The 23,271-nt window shown below is 28.2% G+C and overlaps 3 protein-coding genes across 3 annotated transcripts; 2 read left to right on the forward strand and 1 right to left on the reverse strand.

The window, feature by feature from the left end:
• Positions 1-569: 569 nt before the first annotated feature.
• Positions 570-2,270, forward strand: DICPUDRAFT_80871 (uncharacterized protein; the record flags this gene model as incomplete). The annotated part of the gene is made up of 1 exon (XM_003290076.1): positions 570-2,270. One exon carries the CDS (start codon positions 570-572, stop codon positions 2,268-2,270), a length of 1,701 nt encoding a protein of 566 aa, XP_003290124.1.
• Positions 2,271-2,684: 414 nt separating this feature from the next.
• DICPUDRAFT_154614 (uncharacterized protein) lies at positions 2,685-20,566 on the reverse strand (the record flags this gene model as incomplete). The annotated part of the gene is made up of 5 exons (XM_003290084.1): positions 2,685-2,840; positions 2,911-6,153; positions 6,238-17,068; positions 17,137-19,944; positions 20,157-20,566. 5 exons carry the CDS (start codon positions 20,564-20,566, stop codon positions 2,685-2,687), a joined length of 17,448 nt encoding a protein of 5,815 aa, XP_003290132.1.
• Positions 20,567-21,919: 1,353 nt separating this feature from the next.
• On the forward strand, positions 21,920-22,976 carry DICPUDRAFT_56481 (ubiquitin-conjugating enzyme E2-17 kDa). Its single transcript, XM_003290077.1, has 3 exons — positions 21,920-22,169; positions 22,389-22,504; positions 22,584-22,976. Exons 1-3 carry the CDS (start codon positions 22,045-22,047, stop codon positions 22,796-22,798), a joined length of 456 nt encoding a protein of 151 aa, XP_003290125.1. The 5' UTR covers positions 21,920-22,044; the 3' UTR covers positions 22,799-22,976.
• Positions 22,977-23,271: the final 295 nt, after the last annotated feature.

Below are 23,271 nucleotides of genomic sequence, written 5' to 3' on the forward strand. Positions count from 1 at the left end.
TATTTTTATAATTTATTTTTTTTAGTTTTAGTTTTTTTTTTATTTTTTTTTTAATTATTTATTTAATAAATTTATTTCATTTTTTATTTAAAATTAAGTCGATTTGAAAAGAGCCATTTAAAGTTTCATTATAAAAGGGTTATTTAAATGGTTTGATCAGAGAAAAGGAATTTCTATATTACCCTTCAGTTTTGATAAATTTAAATTAAATAATAAAAGAATTATCTTTGGAACTTTAAATTTGTGTTGAATTTTAATGATAGGTTTTTAAAAAAAAATAAATAAATTAAAAACAATGTTCCTGTGGGTAGTCGTGTGTAGAGTGTGGGTTTTGAAAAAATAGTGTGGGTGTTTATGTGAATTTGAAAAAAAAAAAAAAAACTCAAATTTTTTTATATAATATACAAATATGCATCTGATGAATCCCGTTTTGGATACTTAAATTTTTTAAAATTTTTCCCAATAATAACATAAGTTTTTTTTTTTTAAAACTATATATTAAAAAATTATATTAAAAAAAATTTAAATTTTTTTTAAAACTTTAATATAATTTTTTATATTTATATAAAATGGGTGATAATAAAAAAGATTTAAATACTGTATCAGAAATTTCACCTTCAGATTTTGAGGAAGTCATTAAAGATGAAAAGGTTCAAAGGAGTTTTATTGATATCATTTTGGATAGAGTTCTCAACGAAGGTAAATTCTGTGCCATGTATTCCGATTTATGCAAAAAAATTATCGAATATGAAAAACAAAACAAAGATCAAATTAGAAAAGTTGTCATTGAAAAGTATAACCAAATTGAAATGGAAAACTACAACCGTCTTAATGCCAAAGAAAAAGATGAATTTGACACTAAACACAACATCAAGGCCACCTTTAGAACTTTCCTTTTATCCGCATGTCAAAAAGAATTAGAACAAATTAAATTTGTAAATTTTAATAAAGTACCAAAAGATTTAAAACCAGAAGATAAAACTGATTTTGAAGAACAACAATTTAAAGAAAGAAAACGTATTTTTGGTTTATTTAAATTTTTGGGTGAACTTTTCAAACAATCAATATTATCAGAGAAAATCGTTCATACCATTTTGATCTCCTTAATCTGTGATCCATCTGAAATTAAATTAGAATGTTTCTGTATACTTTTATCAATAGTTGGTAAACATCTTTCACAAAACGAAGAGTCCTATTCATATTCCCAAACAATGCAACAGTTGGAAGAATTACCACTCGAAACTCTTTCTCAGCGTATTCGTTTCATAATTCAAAATGTTATCGATCTCAAGAATAATAATTGGTTTTCAAAAACTGATGACTCTGCCAAAACTACAGTCAATAGCAATGATAAAGAATTTGTTGAATGTATATTCAATAGTTCAAATTCACCATTACCATCATCACCATCACCATCACCCATTTTGTTATCATCGCCTTCACACGTAAATACTCCAGACAGATGCACAAATCAATCCATAGTTTGTATTCCAAGAGAACAATTAGATCAACTTGTCAATGAAAATAAAAATTTAACTCAGCAATTAGAAAAATTAAACAAAAAATCCGTTTCAATAACAACACTTCAACAAATGAAAGAGGAATTTAATATTAAGATTGAATCCATTAATAACAATATTGCTTTTCTTAACAATGAAAATCAAAATAAAACTTCTACTACTGACCTCTTATTTAACAGAGTTATCATTCTTCAGAACGAAAGCACAGATATCAAAGATAGAATCAAGAAATTGAATCAAAACAACAAAGATTTACCAGAATTAACCTCGTCTCTAGGTGATCGTTTATCTACTTTAGAAGAAAAATTTGCAAAACTCGAGAGAAAGGCCGAAAAAATGGAAAATGATAAAAAGGAATACACAAAAATAATTTATGATAAATTAAAAAGCCAAAATAAAGAAGACACCTATGGTATTGCAATATCCCGTGCTTGTATTGCGATAGAATATTATCTCGAAAATATTTTATTGGTTAATATAAATAAATACAAAGAGGTTTATAAATGGGGTAAATTCAAATATACATTTGACAAAAACGACGACGCCAAAAAAGTTGCAATGAAGGACAGAATTAATGTTGAGCAACTTAGAGAACTTAAAAATCACTGTAAGGAAAACCAACACTGTAGTGATGATATGAATGAAATTTTATCAACCCTCGAAAAATATAAAAATGTTTTGCCATTAAATTATCAACATCAAATTAATTTAATTATACCCTTGATTAGAGAAGACATGAAGAAAAATTAAAACATTGAAACTATTTCACAAAAAAACTTTACCAACACAAAAAATTATAGAAAATAAAAATTAAAATCCAGGATTTCCCTTTAGTTACTACAATTCATCAATAATATTTTTATTGTTTTAATTTTTTAATTTTTTCTTTTTTGTTTTTATTTTTTATTTTAAATTTTTTATTTCTACTTTTTCATTATTTTATTAACTATTAGATTCTGTGCGAAAAATATATTTTTCTGAAATTCTTAATGTAATTGTTTTATTTTAAATCAAGTTTTTTTATTCCAATATCAATGATTTTAGTGTATTAAAGTTTGAAATAGAATTTTTTTTAAATTTATTAGTTTATTTAAATGAATTTTTTTTTTTTTATGTTTTATATGTTTTATGTTTTATGTTTATGTTTTATGTTTTATAATTTGTCTATTCGATGTGTTTAACCATTTCAAACCATTGTCTTAATGTATCTGAGAGAATGCTTGGAAGATTATTGAGGCTTCTGAGAATGACATAGTATGAGAATGGGAATTCGGACATGTAGTTTGTACGTTGAATCTTGCCATTGTTGAATGAAATAGACTAGAAATAAATAAAATAAAAGTTAATAAAATATTTTTTTTTTTTTTTTTAAAATTAAAAATAAACTTACTTCAAAATCTAAAATACTATTATTATTAACTGGATTATCAATTACAATGAAAACTATAAATAAGTTTTTAATACTAGCTTCTCTAAGTATTTTCTTTGTAGTTTCTGGGTCACGTAAACTCCAACCATCTGAAATAATAAATACTAATTGCATAGTTGGTTCTAGTGAACCACCTTGCTTATTCATTTCCATGATTTGAAGGGTTTTTGAAAGGAATGTTGTCATATTGGTTTTGGTTTGGTCAAATTTGAATTGGGTAATAATTTCTGGACCAGTTTGATCTGAAAATACTTGATCAAATGAATGAACTAATTGAACATCTTCACCAAATCTAACGATACCGAGTTGACCAACTTCAAGACGTGACATTGCTCTTGAAATCATTGTCATTGCTTCGAGTGCAAATTGACCGCTATGATAAATTGCCATTGATTCAGTATCATCAATTGCTAATAAAACTTGATATTGTCTCTTGTTTGGTTTAGTACGTCTGAGCCAAATTTTATCTTTCTTAAATTGTGAAGCAATATATGGAATGACCTTCTTCATGTTGATTCTCTTACCAGTCTTATAGTCACCTTGAAGTTTGGTAGCTAAAGTAGGTTCAAGGATTAATCTGAGTTGTTCACATAAATCTTGAGATAAATCTGAGGTTAATTGTTCATATTTCTTCCAAAGTTCTGAACCAATTTCTGGATTACCGTTGTTTTCCATTTTGAATTGCTCCAAATCTTGTCTCATCTTTTCTAAATCCTCTCTTGTTAATTTCTTTTCTTCAACAGATTCAATAGTTTCCTCTTCTTCATCCTCTTCTTGTTCTTCTTCTTCGGATTGATTTGAGTCTTTAATACCTGTAATGTTTTCTAATTGTTCTTTTGTGAATTTATCTTTTTGATTTAAGCCAAGTGGATCATCTTCATCTTTATTTTCTTCGTCTTGTTTATCTTCTTTTTTATCTTCTTTTTCTTTTTCTTTTAATTGATCTTGTTTTAATTTTGACATTGAAATCTTTTTATTTTGATCCATTTCTTCTTTAGAGTCATCTTGGTGTTCAATTTGTTGTTTGTGGTCTTGGTCATCGTCTATATCCATTTGATCATCATCAAGCTCTTCTTCTTGTTCAGCGTTTTCATCTTGAGCTTTTTGTTTAATATCTTGTAATTGTGAATCGGTAGCAGCAGCTAAAGCTTGTTCAGCTTCTTCTTCTTCACCATCTTGGTTTTCTTTATCTTCTTTCATAAATTCGTAATCTTGATTTTTATTCTCTGGAGCATTCTTATCTTGTTTTGGTGCTTTTTCGTCGGTGGTTGGTTCTTCTTCCTCTTCGTTCTTATCGAGTAAATTGAGACGTTTTTTCCATTCTTTATTAGCATCACCCATTGATCTATATGGATTTGGATCGACTTGTTGTTTCTTGGGTGGTTTTTGTTGTTGTTGTTGTTGTGAGTTTGGTGGTGGTTGGGCTTTGAGATTCTTTAATGCACCTGTATCATTTTCTGATGGAGCTTGTTGAGTCATGCCACTATCATCGTCAGCATTATCTTCTTGGTTAGCTTGATCTTGCATTTCATCATCATTATTTGAAACATTTGATTTTGAACCTTTCTTATCTTTAACACCTAATGGTTGTTCAGATTCCTTTTCTCTGTCATCTTGTTGTTGATCTGCAGTCAATGAGTTTTGATCTTTATCTTCTTCATCTTCTGCATTTTCTCCATCTTCTTCTGGAGTAATAGAATCTGCATTTGATTGATCAATGTTATTTTCTTTATCTTCTTCTTCTTTATCTTCTTTATTTTCGTCTTCCTCTTCGTTTTCATCTTCGCTCTCACCCTCTTTATCAACACTTTCACCACCGTCACTATCTTGACCACCTTCTTCTTCTTGTTTTGATTCTTCAGGGAACGGTGGCTCTTCTTCGCCAGCTTGTTGTTCTTCGTCACCACTTTCTTCAAACTCTAACTCATCTGGAATTTCCATTTGGTCATCGCCTCTTGCATCCATATGGTTTTCTTCTTTCTCTTGTTCTTGATTAACTGGATCTTCTTCACCTTCTTCATCTTCTTCACCACCAAATTCTTCATCTTCTTCTCCTTGCTTTTGCTCTTCTTCCTCTCCTTCTTCTTCACCAATTTCTTCATTTTCATCTTCTCTACCTTTATCATCTGGTTTCTTTTTGTCATCTTTATTATCTTTTTTATCGTCTTTCTTTTCTTCTTTGTCGTCATTCTTTCCCATTACTTCATCAGTATTGGTATCACCTTGACCATCTTCTTCACCTTCTTCCTCTTCTTTAACATCTTCTTCATCATCCCAAAGTTTTTCATCGACGACGTTTTCTTCTGGTTTTTCTAATTCACCCAACTCTTTATCATGTTCCTCTTCTTCTTCATCTTTCTTCTTATCTTCATCGGCTGGGTCTTTTTTAATATCGTGCATATCACCTTCGAAATCATCTTCCATATCAAAGCCTTGGTCTTCATCTTTTTCTTCTTTCTCTTCGTCTTCGTCTTCATCTTTTTCTTCTTTTTCATCACCTTGGAGACCTTCGATTTCTTCTCTATCTCTAATTCTATCACTAACATCTTCTTTACCTTTACCTTCACCCATACCGGTACCTTGGACATCGTCTTCAAAATTACCATTACCTCCTTCACCATCACCAGTTTCACCTTCTTCTTGTGGTTTACAGAAACCTTTAGTATAAAGTTGAACGAAAACACCAGTAACTACATAATGTAATTTACAACATGTCTTATGATATGAAAGTAAGTCGACAATATTTTGATTAACAATTAACATGAATTGGGATAATATTGGTTTTAATTGATCTAACATTTGTCTATAAATAGAGAGGGTTGATTTACTGGTTGTTTCAGATCCATTAACAATAGTTTTATGAAGATTAATAAATTGATTTAAAAGATTACCAAGTTGGAGTGATTTCATTTGACCATTGATGAATTGATTTAATTTGCTGATACTTCCATCTTCCATTCTATATTCTCTAACTTTTTCTAAATCTTCGTCTTGTTCTTCTTCTTGTTCTTTTTCTTGTTGTTCAACGACTGTATCTGATTGTTTCTTTAAGTTTTGAATTGAAATTAATAAACTTTCGACAATATTTTCAAATTGTTTATTAAATTCTTTAATGTTATTTTCATTGTCTTGATTATTATCTAAAACTTGATTTGATGCTAATAAATCATAATCATTACTAAATTTATTTAAAACCACATCAATCTAAAAATAAAAATAAATAAAAAAAATTATATTAATAAAATTAATTTTTTAATCTGAATTGTTTTAAATGTTAATTCTACTTACATTATTGACTAAAATTGAAATTGGTGATTTAATATAACTTAAATTTTCTAAATCTAAATTTAATAATTTTTCTTTAATTTCGTTGAATTGATTAAAGATAGATTTAATGAAATATAGAGATGACCAAGACATCATTGGATATTGATTATCTAATATTGAATAGAGATTACGTAATTTGGAATGGTATTGGTCGATTCTTAATTTTGTGGATTCAATCAATTGTTGAATTGAAACAATTGGTGGAATAATGGTTGAAATAAAGCCGCCACCTTGGATACCTTTAGATGTCTTTATGCAGAGTAATAAAACTTCGTTAATACCTTGGTTTAGTTGATTAATTGATTCTCTTTGAATTTCAAACCAATTTGATAATGATTTTTGGTTATTGAAAATTTCATTAGATTGGACTTTGGTGGATGATTCTTCTTGTTTAATATCATCAGTACTTAAAACATTTAATTGATTTAAAAACAAGTTGGTAAATGAGATTAAGTTGCTCCATTTTTCGATTGATTCTATTAATTGTTTTCTTTGAGATAAAATAATTGATAAAAAGTTTTCAATATAGCCATTAATTCTTTGGACATGTTTACTGGCAACATCGGAATGGTATTCTAATGAAACTTGACGAAGTCTGTGGACTCTGGAAACAATACGGTAAAAGTATGAGTCTGATTGTTCAATTAATTTATTACCACAATCTCTAGTGATTAATGTATTGGATTTTGGTAAATAATTTGTATTATCGTTTGAGGTAGGAAGGTGTGGTACGCTAAAGAGATAAGCAATTTGTAACTGTTCATGTGAATAGCTATTTGAATGGAATGAAAGACCCATATCTTCAAATCTAGATAATAATTCTTTTAATGCTAACTCTTTTTCTTGTCTTTTAATCTTATCTCCTGCTAATTCACCAATTCTTTCGATAATTGTACCAGCTAAATCATCAATGATTTCAACACCATCTCTGATAACTTTGAAACTATAAGATTCCAATAATGATTGTTTACAAATCTTAATCATTCTTTCTGAGAGTTGTGGCAATTTATTTTTGTATAGTTGTTGATTATCGATTTCAAATAAACCATTTAATAATTGATTGTCTTGAATTTGAATTGATTCTATTTGTTTTGATTTATCTGAAATTAAATAGCTTAATGAATTTAATTTGAACCAATCATTAAAGTTTTCAATGTTATTGTTGTTTTGTTGTGGTGGTTGTTTCTTTGAGCCTTTTTTGGTGACAACTGTGAGTTGATTTGGATATAAGACTTTGGATGGAATATCAATGTCCGTTTCGATTTGAGTAAAAAGATCAGATAATGGTGATGCTAAAACATTCTTGTATTTGATTGTAATTTTAGCTAAATTTCTGTGGGATACTTCAATATGATGTTTTAATCTTTCATATTGGGTTAATAATCTATTATCTTCCCATCTTGATAACTTGATAAATTCGATAGCTTTTTCTTCAATTGGTTTGATTTCTTTGGCTAAACGATCTTCAAATCTTGGAATAAAGTTTTCGTAATACTTGTAAACATTATAGATTATATCAGACATTGATTGTTTGTATTGGACTCTAACTTGATCAACACCATTCATTAATTTAACGGTACTATTTAATTGTTTATAGAAAGCTTTTAGTAATTCAATACGAGTTAAGAAATCACCTAAATTTGAACAATAAAGATATTCTTGAAGTGTTTTAAAGTTCTTTTGTAAGTTTTCTTGATGATTTTCTTCAGGTTCGTCATTGATGAGTTCATAGAGAATGAACCATGATTTTAATGCTTTAACTTCAGCTTCTTTTTCTTGACTTTGGAAAATTGATGGCCATGATTCAATTTCTAATTTTCTCCAACGAACAATCATTGATGAAATGATATTTAAATGATCTTGAATTGAAACTGCTTTACTGGCGAATGATTCCCATTCTAATGATTTTCTTAATAAAAGTTCTAAACCAGTTAAGATTTTAGCTAATGGATCGGTGGCTGGATAGGTTAACAAACGATCAATTAATTTAACCATGAGTACAAGATTGGCTTGGTCTGGGTAGTCTTTTAAGATAACAAAAATTCTTTCTCTATAAGCTAATAATGGTTCACGAGTGTTACTGATTTCTGCTACATTTGGATCTCTATAGATATTGTAAGTCTTATTTTGGAAAATAACATCGTTTGCATCTTCGACACCTTGCTCTCTCTTGTAGAGATATGATGAGGTATTTAAAAATTTAAATTTGTTGTCTAATTTACTATAAACAATTAAAGTTGGTGGACGAACTGATAAAGATTCTCTTAAATTGGCTGCTGATAAAATATGTGAACCTAAGGCTTGTTCATCGAATTGCATATCGCCTGCACGTTGATTTAAAATCTTCATGAGTAAATGTGATGATGAATAGAAGAGTTGGAAGAGTTCAGAACGATCTTTTTCACTTAATTTCCATTGTTGTTGATCTCTTGGAATTGGGATACCATCTAAGTGTTTGAAAATATCTCTGTGAATTGAACATAATTGTAAAACTTCTTCATTGTTAATTGAGCTCTTGAAAAACATATCGGATGTTTCATCTTCAGTAGCTTGCTCTTCAGCAGGGGTTTCATCATCAACTTGGTTTTCAACTACGTTTGCAACCTCTAAATCTTGGAATTCTTTATAGAAGCTTGGGAAAGATGACAAGAATACTTTTTCATCCTTTTCTTCTTTAGTTTCCATTTTATGTGATTGGACTTTATATTTAAACTCTTGATTTGCTGCTTCGTCTTTCTTTCTCTTTTCTTCTTGTTGGAATTTCCATTCTGAAACAAAGGTTCTAAAGATATTATCAATGGATTCTAAACTTGCAACATCTAAATAATTTGAAGTTGAAAGTTGGCTGTAAATTTGGCAAAGTGATGAACGTAATAAAAGACCAATAACTTTGAAGTTTTGGGTACCTCCATTTGAAGAATCTTCATTGGTGAATTGATTGAGTTTCATCATTTCTTTGATTGAGTCAAGTGTGAATTTGTTCAATAATAAATCATTGTTGAAATTGTTTTGTTTGATTTCTTCAATATCACTTATTTCTTTGATTCTTGGGAAATTTGACAAGGATAATAAAACCTTTTGAATTTGTTTAACTACCTCTTGATTATTGCCACCAAGTTTAAAATCGTCAGCTTTTTGTTTGAAAGATACAGACATCAATCTTAAACCAGATTTCATTTGATAAACTGATGTGATAATTGGAACAATGATATCACGATATCTAGAATAATATTTCTTTTCACATGATTGAATGAAATGATTAGCTTTGTCTTGCCACATAGTCTCTGTATTTAATACCATTTGATTATATGATGAGTTGTTGTTTGATTGATGGTTTAATTCATCATCTTCATTACCATTAGTGTTCATATCTACATCTTGTGATTTTTGGACATTGGATAATTGTAATTTGTTAATTAAATCCAAAATCTTTTCAATGTTGCTAAATTGATCAGAGAATTGACTGATATCTCTATAGAGTTCTTCGAATTGTGATGGAATTGGACGAAGAGTAATCTTCTTCATTTGTAAAGTTAACTTTTCATCAATTTGATTCTTTTCTTCAACTAATTGTTCGATAATTAAGTTTGAATCTCTACCAGTGTGAAGTTTTTCAATTTGTTTTCTAATTTCAATTTCGTTTTCTAAATGGTTTGAAGTTTCTTTTGAGTGTTGTAAAACAACGCCATACTTTTGGGTTGGATCAATTGAGTTGGATGGGATATACATTATTAATCTAAAGGTGTTTAATAACAATGTTAATTGACCAAAGATTGATTGTAATTCGGTATTTGAAGTTTCTTCAGTGGAGTTTGAGAATATCTTTTTGACCAAATCGAAACATGGAACTAAAAGTTTCTTAGATTTGGTATTGAATGATTGGTCAGTTGAATTTGAAATTAATGATTTAATTGAATCAATTAATTGATTAATAGTTAAATCAATGTTATCTACACTGATATTTGATAACAAGATATCACCTAATTGAATAATATTTGAAAGCAATTGATCCTTGAATTGTTTGTCAAACGATTTGTAGAATGATGAAACAGTTGATAAAATTAAAGCAATTGATTGTTTAATTTGATATTCGAATGCTTCAATATTTGAAACTCTACTTGAACCATCTGAGTTTGTTAAATGTTGAATAATTTGATTTAATTGGTCAATTTTTGTTGGAATTTCAGCAATACTGACGTAACCCCAATCGCAGGTAAGATAATATGAAAAGATTGATTGAATATTTTGGAAGAGACGTGGTGGACCATAACCAAATCTAATTGAATCGTAAAGATGATTAGATGATTCTTTAATGGTGGCAGCTTCGTTCTTTGTTAATTGATACTTGTACTGTGGCATTGATGATCTTGATACGCATGAAATATCATTAAATGAATTGTTCCATTGACTTTGATTATAAATATAAAGAATTGAATGGATTACACTTTGAATTTCAATAATACCAATGGAACATGGTTCGGTAGCTTCTTCTTCCTCTTCTTGTTCTTGTTGATTAACTTTTTCTAAATAATTATCAATCATCCAAATTAATTTTTGATAGAATGCTAAATGATAAATTGATCTTGGAATTAAATTTGAAGATTTGTAAGATTTAACAATATATTTTAATTCATCAATTATGGACTCTAAGATTGGAATTATTGTTGGTTTCATTTGACCACTTTCGATATCCATGTGTTGAAGTAATAATAATTGAGATAATTGAGCAATGATAAATGTTTCTTTCAAGTGAAGATTATGATCAATTAATGGGGAAATTGATACAACTTGATGTTTAATTGATAATGGGTCAAAATGTTCCATAGATTTATCACTTTCCATTTCAATTTCAGTACCAACTGGGTTAAATGACTTGAGTTGATCTTTTTGTTTATTAATTAATTCTAAAAGTTTATCAGAAAGACTGGATGGAACCTTATCTAAATTGTTAATAAAATCGTTAACACGCTCCAATTCTTTTTCGTCTGATGAATTTAACTGATAGTTGGCCCAATATAATGTTGAAATAGCTTCTAATAAAGTCTTTCTCCATTCTTCGTCAATATAGTGACTGTTATGTTTGAGTGGATTTTCATTCTTGTTAAAGTTGAATTGAACCTTATCTAAAAGTGAAAGGAATTGAGCATCTAATTGAACCAAATGGTCAGATTTCATAACCATTGGGTAACCACTAACCTTCCATAAACGGTTGTTTGAATTATCGTGGAATGATTTGAATGATGTTTCAATTTTATCAATTAAAACTTGAAGGCCAGTATTAACTTTAATAGACTCGAATGCTTTAGTTAATAAATTAATTTCTTTGTGTATCCATCTCCATCTAATAATAAATTCACCTAAATTAAACTTGCTTGATGGTAAGGAGAATAAACTATTCCAGAAATTATTCTTTAATTCAATGAGATGATTAAAGCCTTTAATGAGAGCATCATTACCACCACTTACTTGTTGAGATGATTCATTTAACCATTGGTCGATTTGGTCATCTAATGATTTGAATAAACGATAAATTACTGAAACAACATCTTGGTGTGGTAAATGATCTCTACTTAACATCTTCTTTGTGTATGCTAATGATAACAAAATGACTGGTTGTTGTTTAATAACTTTTACTGATGTTAAATTGGATGCTTGAGATTTAAGGAATTTGGTGTATTCTTTTTCCTGTTTGGAAGTTTGGATAAAGAGGTTTAATAATAATTTGATAATTTCCATTTCAAATAAAATTGAATTGAAAAGTTCTTTTAATGAGCCACTAGCACTATTGTCATCAATGTCCATTTGATCATCTTGAACCAATGGTTTGTAATTATCTACTTTTTCTTTAATTAATTTAAATAATGAATCATTATTCTTCCATTGGTGACCTTGATAAACCAATAATTGTTTGGAATCGATTGATAAATTAATTGATGATAATAATTGATTTAATTTTTCTTCAAATGATTTGTAAACACTATGGCCGAATAATTGCTTCATGGAGGCGACCAATGAGAGTAAAATTTGATTACTTGGGTCATCTTTTTGTTCCTTATTCTTCAAATTATTTAAATAAGAGATATAATTTTCTAACATTGATGAATTTAAATTTTCAATTAAGAATTTGGCTGAAACTTTGTAATTTTCGATTTGTTGTAATTTTTCTTCCTGTTGGTCATCAGATGAGTTGGCAACCAATTGTTTTAATTTGTTGAAATAAAATTCGAAAAATTCTGAATTCTTAGTTAATGATGTTGTAGTTGAATCATTAACATAATCTATTCCCTTAATGAATTTTGGATAAATACCCAAAACGGTTAAATCTGATTTTAAGATTTCTTGAATTACAGATGATGAGAAAACAGTGTTATAGATTGTAGAAATTAATTGTTTTTGAGCGATATGTCTACGTGGACGAACATAAATTTGTTCCATTGAATTACGAATTGAACTTTCTAATGGGAAACCTCTTTGAAGTTGATCTAACATTAATTTGCCCCAATATAAAAGTTGGGAAAGAGTAACTGGGTTTTCAATGGTTGAGGAGAAATGAGTGAAAATTTGATTGTGGAATTCAATCATTTGACGGGTTAATGATGCGATTGGAATACCAAGGGAGGTTAAGAGAGTTTGATTATCAAAGTTGACAATATGTGGTTCTGGCATATAAATTTCAATACCTCTATTACGCATAGCACGAGAGATTTCACCTTTACGGTCATCCATAGTTAAAAAGATACGGAAATTTTTATGTGGCTTAATAACCTTAACTTGACCATCAACCATACCTCTTTCGTTGAGCATTAAAACACCATCTTGTTCTAATAATGGATTAAGACGATCCAAAACAGTTGGGTTACAAAAATTGACATTATCGATTAAAATCCATGCACCAGTTTCAAGTGCTTTAATTAAGAGACCATCAATCCATTCAAAACAACCAGTAACTGATTCTTTTTCAATTGTCTTGAGACGTTCAAGTTGTGATTTAATATCTTGGATACTTGATAAATGTTCGATTGAGTCCATGTTAAATTGAAGTGATACCTTTTCTAATGCAACAATAATTTGATTTAATAACTCTAATAATTCTGTATCAACTAAAGCATTGTTATTGTTAGAGCCAAGAGAATGTTCTTGTTGTTGGTGTTGCTTGGAACGAGTGACAAAAATATTCCAGACTTGATAGATATCTTGAATTGATGCAATGCAAAGTGGTAAAAGTTCAGATGCATTTTCGTGGTTAAAGTAGGTCATAATATGACTTGAAACCTTAGTTATAAGAGCTGATGTTGATGAAATGATTTTCTTTTGATAACGGACCATATCAATTTGCTCAAAACCACCAAGAATTTCGGTAGTATCAACTGAACTGTTCATAGAAAACTCGTATAGAGTGTTTCCAGTGAGTTGAGCTAATAAACGAATGGATGATGTCTTACTTGTTGAAGTTGGACCAATTAAAATGCTCATCCAATTCATTTCAATACATTTCATAATGTTTTCTAATGGATTTAATAAACGATGGAGTAATTGAATATTTGAACCACTATTGATAATAGCACTTGAGTCACTATTAGTTGAAGCAGAGTGCTCTTGATTTCTTGGTAATAAAGATGAACCAATTTGTAAATATTCTGGGGTGATAGTATAATGTGGATATTTATAAGTTTGATCGTAGGTACAATCGTTGTTGCCAAATACTTGTTTATAAAGCTCGATGACGTGTAAACGATCTTCTTGAGTTCTCATTCTTTGGAGATAAATTAAATCGATGAATCTACCTGGGTTTGAAACTGATGATTTATCTTTAACGATTAAGTCACACCATCTGAAAGTATCTCTTAAATTAAATTCCCATGGAGCACCTTTTCTACCGAATTTATGTTCAATCATTGACTCTTTGAACATTAAGTGATTGAAATCGATCATATTTTTAATAGTTTCGGCTGGAATTAATGGGTACATTGCAGTACTGATGAATAAAAGATCGTTCTTATCTAATTGATCAATGAAAACTTGTGTGAAACGATTGAGGAATGATTTTGGTAAACCTTTACGACCACCACCTTGATGGAGTGGATTTTGACATGCGAATACTCTAAAGCTTGGATGGCATTGGAAAGTCTTACCCAATTCTGGGATGTAAACTTCTGAACGATGATCTAAACATGAATTTAAACCTTCAAGTACAGTTTGTGAGGCAAGATTGAGTTCATCTAAAAGTACCCAGTAACCTTTACGAAGTGCTTCAAGGAAAACACCATCTCTCCATTCAAATTGACCACCTGTACCACCTTCAACTGGAAGATCTGAACCTAATAAATCCATAATATCGGTTTGTTCTGAAAGATTGATACGAACAATAGTGTTACCAGTTGCATTTGCAATAGCAGTAATTAAAGAGGTTTTACCAACACCTGGTGAACCTTCAATTAAGATGGCACGTGGTAATTGCATACCACGAAGTACACGTTGTGCATTTTTTGATGTAGTTGGTGCTGATAAACTAAATTGTATTTTTGGAACATTTGATTCATTGACTGGAATATAAAATGGATGAATACCAAATCTCTTTTCGTCTCTGATAATTTGAATTGTTTCTGAACCATTGCCTTTATTTAAAAGCTCTCTTTCGAATTTTAATGTTTCATCTTGATTTGAATTTGAATCGTTCGAAATTTGTGAGATTAAACGAACTAAACATGCTTCACGTAATTTTAAACCTTCAGATTCTGATGATGAATTTGAACCCATACCAAAACCATCCAATAAAACAAGACATGCACCATGAATATAGGATTCATTTGGAGTTAATAACTCTTTCTTCATACAAAGGTTCATAAAGTTGATCCATGATAAAATATCTCTGAGGGAAATAACTCTTTTATTCTTTTGAACAGTTAAGAGGTGTTCAATAAATTCTAACATTAAAGTACCTTTACCTTTTAATTTTGAATCTGTGAAACGTTCTTCAATAATTTGTAAAAGATCAGCATGTGAGCTAATTGCTGGAACCCAAATTTCTGTGAAACGATTTCTCATGGCTGGAGATAACTCTTTTTTACCAAAGTCACCACCTGGATTCATAGTTGCCAATATTCTAAAATCTTGATGACCACGTAACTCTTCAATTTCTACACCACCTTTTTCTGCTAAAACTAAAAGTCTGCTTGGTTCTAATACTGAATTTAATCTTTCTAATACTGCATCTTCAGCGAGTGAAATTTCATCGATAAGGAAGTAGTCACCAGATTTCATAGCTTCGACTAATGGACCATCGACCCAATTAAATAATGAGCAATAAGTACTATAAGTTTTATCGATTTCGGTAACAAATTGTCTAAGTTCGTCAGTGATGGATTTGTTTGATTGAATGGATTTCCATGAGGTTACAAATAAACTTTCCATAATATCTTTAATTGGTAATGTATCGATAGTGGTAGCATTATATTCTGAGAGATCTAATTGATAAAGATTTAATTGAGCAATATCGTTGAAATATTTCTTTACAAGTGAGAAAAGTTTACCTAAAACTTGATCACGGCCACGAACTGGTCTTAAACCACCAATGAAATCTGCAGTTTCAGTGTGTTGATGACAATTTAAAATATGGAGTTTTTGTTTATTGAGAATTGAATAAATTTGACAAATAGTGGTCTTTGAGCAACCAGTTTCACCAACTAATAAAATTGGTTCTTTATGTTCTAAACATTTACCTACTAAACTAAAGAGACGCTTCATTGATCTGGTCCATACGATTTTATCTAAATGATTTTGCTTGCAAACTTGTTCGTCATTAGCTAAAATATCCATAATTTGTTTAAATTCTGGGGTTTCATCGCATGCATAAATTTCTTCCATATCAATTTTAATCTTGAGATGCTTTTCAATAACCTGTTTTATAATTGCCTTTTCGTCATCTTTACGTAAACGCTCAGCCAATAACATAAAACCAGCATAACCTAACTCTTCGTATGATGATGGTTTACGTTCAGCCCATCTAAAAAGATCTCTGAATGTGATGGCACCATGTTTACCTGCGAAAACTTGGGTACTACCTTGTCTATTTAATTGGAGTTCTTTCATAATTGCAACTAATTTCTTACAATAACTTGGTGGAAGAGCACAACGCTTGCATAAAATTTCTTCCAATTCATTTTCTGGGATATCATCGACGTGGAGTTCAAGGAAACGATTTCTAAAGGCACGGGATAAAACCTTTCTACCACCATAAAGACCTGGTGGATTTTGAGTAGCAAATAACATGAAGTGTGGATGTGGTTTGACGACCTCTTGAGTTTCTGGAATAAAGAGCTCTCTATTATCATCGAGTAAACGATTTAAAGCTTCTAAAACTTCAGATGGAGCTAAATTAAGTTCATCCAATACTACCCAATAACCCTTACGTACAGCTTCAACTAAAATACCCTCTTGGAAAACCAATTTTCCTTTATCATCTGAAATATATTGACCAAGATATTCTTGTAAATCAGTGTGTTCATGATTATTAATACGAATAAATCTATGACCAGTTCTTTGAGCTAAAAATTCAACCATTGAAGTTTTACCACTAGAAGTTGGACCTTGTAAAAGAATTGGATGTTTACGAGAAACTAAAACTCTAGATAAATTTGAAAGATTAGCTTTAATTGATGGTGTTAAAATATAATGTGGTGGTACGATTGGTTTTTCATCACCACATTCGATCCAAAACTGTTCGATTTGTACATATTTTTCTATTTCAGTATTTGATGGTTTATTTAATGGTTGGCTATAAAGTTTATTATCACTAAATTAAATTTTAATTAGTATATTTTAAAATTATAAAAAAAAAAAAAAAATTATTTTTAAACTTACCCTTTTTTAATATATTGTTTAATTAATTGTTCCATCATTGGATAAGATTGTCTATTTAATTGAGTCAAGAAAGACATACTAATACCTTCGAAAAGAGCTCTTTGGAAACCAAAAGATTTAGTGACATGTTTTGTATAATTTAATGCTCTTGATAAAGTACGTAAACTGAAGTGTGGCTTTTGATTTGAACCATCCAACATTTTATTTTGAGACTCTTGTTTTGTTTTTAAATAAAATTCGACAATATCTTCGATTGGTGGATGTGGTACAACATTTTGAAGAACAGTTTTGACAACCAAACAAAGATCGGCCTTGTTATCTAAATCATCTACATAGTATTCAGTGAAACGATTACGAATACCTGGTGGTAAATCCTTTTTACCAATATCAGTTGGTGGATTCATACAAGCAAATACTTTGAAATTTGGATGTCTTTCAACTGGTTCGACATCACCTTTCTCTGTGAGTGTTAAAGATCCACCTTCAAAAAGACCACTTAAACTTTCTAAAGTTTCACTGGTTGCTAAATTCATTTCATCTAAGAGTACCCAATAACCTTTACGGATGCAATTGATTAATGAACCTTCAACAAAACTAAAAGCGAAATTGTTCTTTGACTTTTCGAATTGAATTGATAACTTTTTGATATCTGCTGCTAATTTAACCCATTTATCTTTAAATTCTGAACGAAGTTGACGTTTTTTACCAGTACCTTCGGTGGTATCTTCTTTTAATACTTTATTTTCGACTAATTTCATTGCTTTATTTAAAAGTGTAATAAAGTTCTTCCAGTTCTTTGAAAGGAATGATTGGTGAATTTTATCGAGGAAATCAGAGTTGTTACCTTCAGAAAATGTCTTTTTGAATAATGCATCGAATCTGTTCTTTAATGGTAAACATAAAATACGCATTTCTACTGGTTTGAAACCACCAATTAAATCTGAACTATCAGATTGTTGATTGAGATTAAGTACAACTAACTTTTGATTAAGTTGATCGGCAACATATTGAACAACGGATGTCTTACCAGTACCAGTTTCACCAACTAATAAAATTGGTTCATTAAATTGAATTGAAATTGAAATTTTTTCCATAAGACGAAGTGAATTCATAGTGTGGGCAAATACACCATGTTTAGTGACACCAGATTCGGCCTGATCCGATTCAGTAGCGAAACGTGTATGTTTTTTAGATTGAATTTGAATGGCTTCTGATTTCTTACTGCATTCGAGGGATGCACGACCTGTAGTCATAATTTTTTCGGTGATTTGAATGGATGGTTTATATAATTCTACATAGTAATTGATACGATCGGCGGTTAACTCCCAAACTCTACCAATTACTTCAGTTAAAGTTTTTCTAAGATTCTTTTTAGAGATCATCGAACAAAAACAGTCAAGAGCTTCAACAAAAACGATTTCTTGCATTGTTGATGTGACCATTTGGTGTGACAAACCAGTAAATGATAATCTTTCATTACAACGCTTTATCCATTTAATTAAATCACGACTTGAAATAAATCTACTTGATGGTATTATAAACTTGTCACTATTAGCTGCTGAACCTGTTGTAATAGCACCTGAGGCTTCGTCTGATGGTGATACTGCAATTGATTGGTTTGAAATAACTCTTAAGAGCAAATTAAAAGTTTCAATAAACTTTGGTACTAAAGCAACTAATTGTGGGAATAAAGTTGAAAGAACCTGTTTCATTTCGCTTGGTGAAAGTGCTTCAATAACAACTCTAGTCCAAAGATGACTGAGAATATTTGCATTTTGATCACGAGAATGAGTACCAAATAAAGTTTGTGTTGCAAATAATTGGAAACCATTTGAAGCTTCAATGACTTCACCACGACCTGGAATAAAAAGAGTACGATTTTCTAAAAGTGGGATTAAAACTGATAAAACTTCAACAGGTGCCAAATCAATATCCTCAATAAGAATCCATCTACCTTCGCTAACAGCTTGTGTTAATGCACCAGCTTGCCATTTGAACTCACCTGGAGTATCAGATGTGATATAAGTACCTAATAAAACCTTTGAATCAGTTTGATCACCCAAATGAATTCTGATAATATTGTCATTGCCTGTTACTCTTGATAATTCTTCAACCATTGTTGTTTTACCTGAACCGGTAACACCCTCTATTAAAATTGGTTTACCTAAGCCGACCGCAATTGCCAAAGAATTTAAATTTTGTGAAACTGTATTTGTATAAACTAATTTTTGTTCAATTAATTTGTTATGATGCTTTTGATGTGGTTGTTCGAATTTTTTGAATAATAAAATACCACAAACATCGATGATTGTATGATGTAAGTCTTCTTTTTCGATAAAAATATTACGATTGACTTTTTCTTGGTCAATTTCAATAACATCTTCGTTATTTTCATAAACTGTATTATAATTTTGATTTAAAAATAGTCTTGATGATTCTAAATTTAAAATTTCGTTTTCGATTTGAATAATTTGATGGTGATATTGCTTATATAATGGCTTGATGGATTCGAGTTGATTGTCTGGAACATTTAAAACCATTGACATACATTTTATAACATACCATGTTATACGTTGGCTCTTGATCTCCAATAGCGAATATAATGGTGACCAGTTAAATAAAGTTGAAAAAATCTTTCTATTAAATGTGAGTAATCTATAACAACTTTGTACCAATGTTAACCATCTTTCTTCGTTCTCTTCTGATATATTTTTACAATTTAAAATTGATTCAAATAAAATTGAACCATTACTATTATTATTAATTTGATTTATATTGTTTGATTTTTCATAAAATTCAATTATTAAACTATATTATAAAATAATAAAAAAAAATTTTAATAAGTAAAAAATTATTAAATTTAAAAATAGAATTTGTGTTTTTTAAAAATAAAGGGAGGTTTTTTGTGGGGTTTTTGAGTGGGTTTGAAATCAATGATTGTATTAAAAAATATATTTTATAATAACCATTGATTTATAGATATTTCTCAATATTTTTGTTTTGTTTTGTTTTTTACATACCTTTGTAATTGTGGTGTTGTTGGTAATAATTGTGAAAAAATAAAAGTTATATTCTCAATTTCGGGAATATTGATTGCGCTTGATGTTAATTGTTGTTTTTTATTTTTACTTGATTGATGTTTTGGGCTTGCTGCTCTACTTTTACTAGAGTGGATATATCTTGAAACCAAATCGACTAATAATGGTCTGAAAATACTTGATAATAATAATGTGTGTTGTGGTTTTCCCATTAAAATGGTCGAGATTTCATTTAAAATAAATAATTTGTCTTGTGATGTATATTCGTTCTCATTTTTTTTAAATATACCTTCTAAATTTTTAAAGTCTTCATTTGATGATGCTGATGATGACTCTATCTCTGTTTCCAATGCCCTAATAGCTTTAAATAAATTAAATTTAAATTTATACATTTTTAAAAAAATTGATAGAAAAAATTATATAAAAAATTTTAAAAAAAAAAATTATTGTTTATCTGTGTGAGGACAAGTTGTCTATTTGAATTTGTCTTTTTTTTAAACAATATATATTATTGTGGTTTATAATTTGAATGACTTGAAATAATTATTTTATTTCTATTATTGTATAATTACTGTATTATTATATTAAGTAATTAAAAAATAAAATAAAATAAACAAGCAAACAAATAAAAAAAAACAAACAAACAAATGAATGAATGATTCCTTTTTTTCGTTTTTTTGTATTGTATTTCAAGAAAATCGTTTTTTTTTTTCAAAAAAATAAAAAAAATAAAAATATTAATATTTTAATTTTTTTTTTTATTTTTTTTTTTTTTTATTTTTTATTTTTATATTTTTAGTTAATGTTTCGGTTTGTGTATTATTATATGTATGTGATCCTCTTTTCTATCTATACATACATTTAATGTCTATAAATTTAATTAATCGAAATTCATTTTCAAGTTAACACTGATTAGGATTGATGTATAAATATTTTTTGAAGTATTTTTATTATCCACCAAATTTTATTATCAATTATTTTAATTTAAAAATTTTTTTTTTTTTTTTTTTTTTTTTTTTTTTTTTTTTTTTTTTTATTGGATCTGGAATAAAATGTGTTTTAATTTAAAGAATATACAATTATTATTTATTTCATTTTGTCATTTATTTATTTAAAATTTATTTTAAATTTAATTGATTATTCAAAATTTTGGGAATCCATTGAGAAAAAGTAAAGAATGAAACTCAGAGTCTTTTCATCATTTTACAATAATCAAAAAATTGGATAATAAATTTTTTGAAAAAAATGCTCAAAAATAACACATAAAATGATAAATAAAATGATAAATAAAATAACAAATAATTCCAAAAAAAAAAGTAGGTTAAATTAAATAGATTTAAATAAATTAAACCAAATTAAATTAAAATTAATTTTAATCTAAAAATAAAAATAAATTTAAAATAATAAACACATAAAAAAAAAAATAAAAAAAAAAAATGGAAAATAATTTAAATATTTTTATTTTAAAATTTTTTTTTTTTTTTTAAAAATTTTTTTTTTTTTTTTTTTTAATTTTTAAAATTTTTTTTTTTAATTTTATTTTTTATTTTTATTACATAATAACACTCACACACACAATTTATCTCTATTTGTATAAAATCACAACACCTCAACTTTATATAACTAAACTCTAACTAACTTTTTTTTCACCCACAAGAGTTAGTTTTTTTTTTTTTCAAATAATAATTATAATAAATTTTATAAAATAATAGTTTTTTTTATTTTTATTCGATATATTTTTTAGTGTACATTAATTAAATAAATATTATATATAATATATACATATAAGCAATCTTAAATAGTTATAAATATTAGTTTGGTTTATAGATTATATAATTAAAGAAATATACAAATATTAATATAAATAAAGATGTCAACACCAGCTAGACGTAGATTAATGAGAGATTTTAAGAGACTCCAAAATGACCCACCAGCAGGTATCAGTGGTGCTCCTCAAGAAAATAATATTTTAATGTGGCAAGCTGTCATTTTTGGGTATGTATAAAAAAATTAATTTATTACAGCAATGTACCATAAAATCACTTTTTTTTTTTTTATATTTAATGAATATAACTTAAAATAAACAGAAGATTAACGTGTGTTTGTTTTAAAGCTACCACAGTGTTATCACATCTCGATAAAAGTTTATTTTAAATATTACTCACAATTAAGTTGGAAAATAACTAACAGTCTTTTTTTTTTTTTATATTTTAGCCCAGAAGACACTCCATGGGAAGGCGGTACATTCAAATTATCATTACAATTTTCAGAAGAATATCCAAATGATCCACCACAAGTTAGATTTTTATCAAAAATGTTCCATCCAAATGGTATGATTAAAATATATTATTTCTTTCTTTCTTTTAGATTTAAACTAACCAACTTTTTTTAATTTTCTTTTAAATATAGTTTATACTGATGGTGCTATTTGTCTTGATATTTTACAAAATCAATGGAGTCCAATTTATGATATTGCAGCTATTTTAACATCAATTCAATCTTTATTATGTGATCCAAATCCAAATTCCCCAGCAAATTCAGAGTCTGCACGTCTTTTCCGTGAAAATAAAAGAGAATACAATCGTAAAGTAAAAGAAATTGTTGAACAAAGTTGGAATTCTTAAAGCATTTAAAAAAAAAATTATATAAATAAATTATAAATAATAATTAATTATAGCAATGGTAACGATAACAATAAAAATATCTCACCAAAAAAAAAAAAAAAAAAAAAAAAGACTAAATAAAAAATATTTATATAATAAATAGTTTGGAAATCAAATCCTAATTATTAAATTATAACATAAAAAGTTCATAATATTTGGCAAATTATTTTTATATTATTTAAGAAAAATAGATAAAAATTTGTAAAAATACCTACGAAAATCAGATCTATTTTAAACTTTTTCTGTTCAACAAATGAAAAATAAAAAGATAAAAACTTTAAAATAAAAAGTTATTTTTAATAAAATAAAATTTTATTTCTCTTCGGTTTTTGGCAAATTAATTAATTAAAAAAATTATAAATGATTAATAAATTTGTAGCTTTTAATTTTACCAATTATGCATTTCTGCAAAATGAGATAGATTATTATAATTC

The sequence above is a fragment of the Dictyostelium purpureum genome, assembly GCF_000190715.1.
Source record: "Dictyostelium purpureum unplaced genomic scaffold DICPUscaffold_207, whole genome shotgun sequence".
NCBI classification, from domain to species: Eukaryota; Evosea; class Eumycetozoa; order Dictyosteliales; family Dictyosteliaceae; genus Dictyostelium; species Dictyostelium purpureum.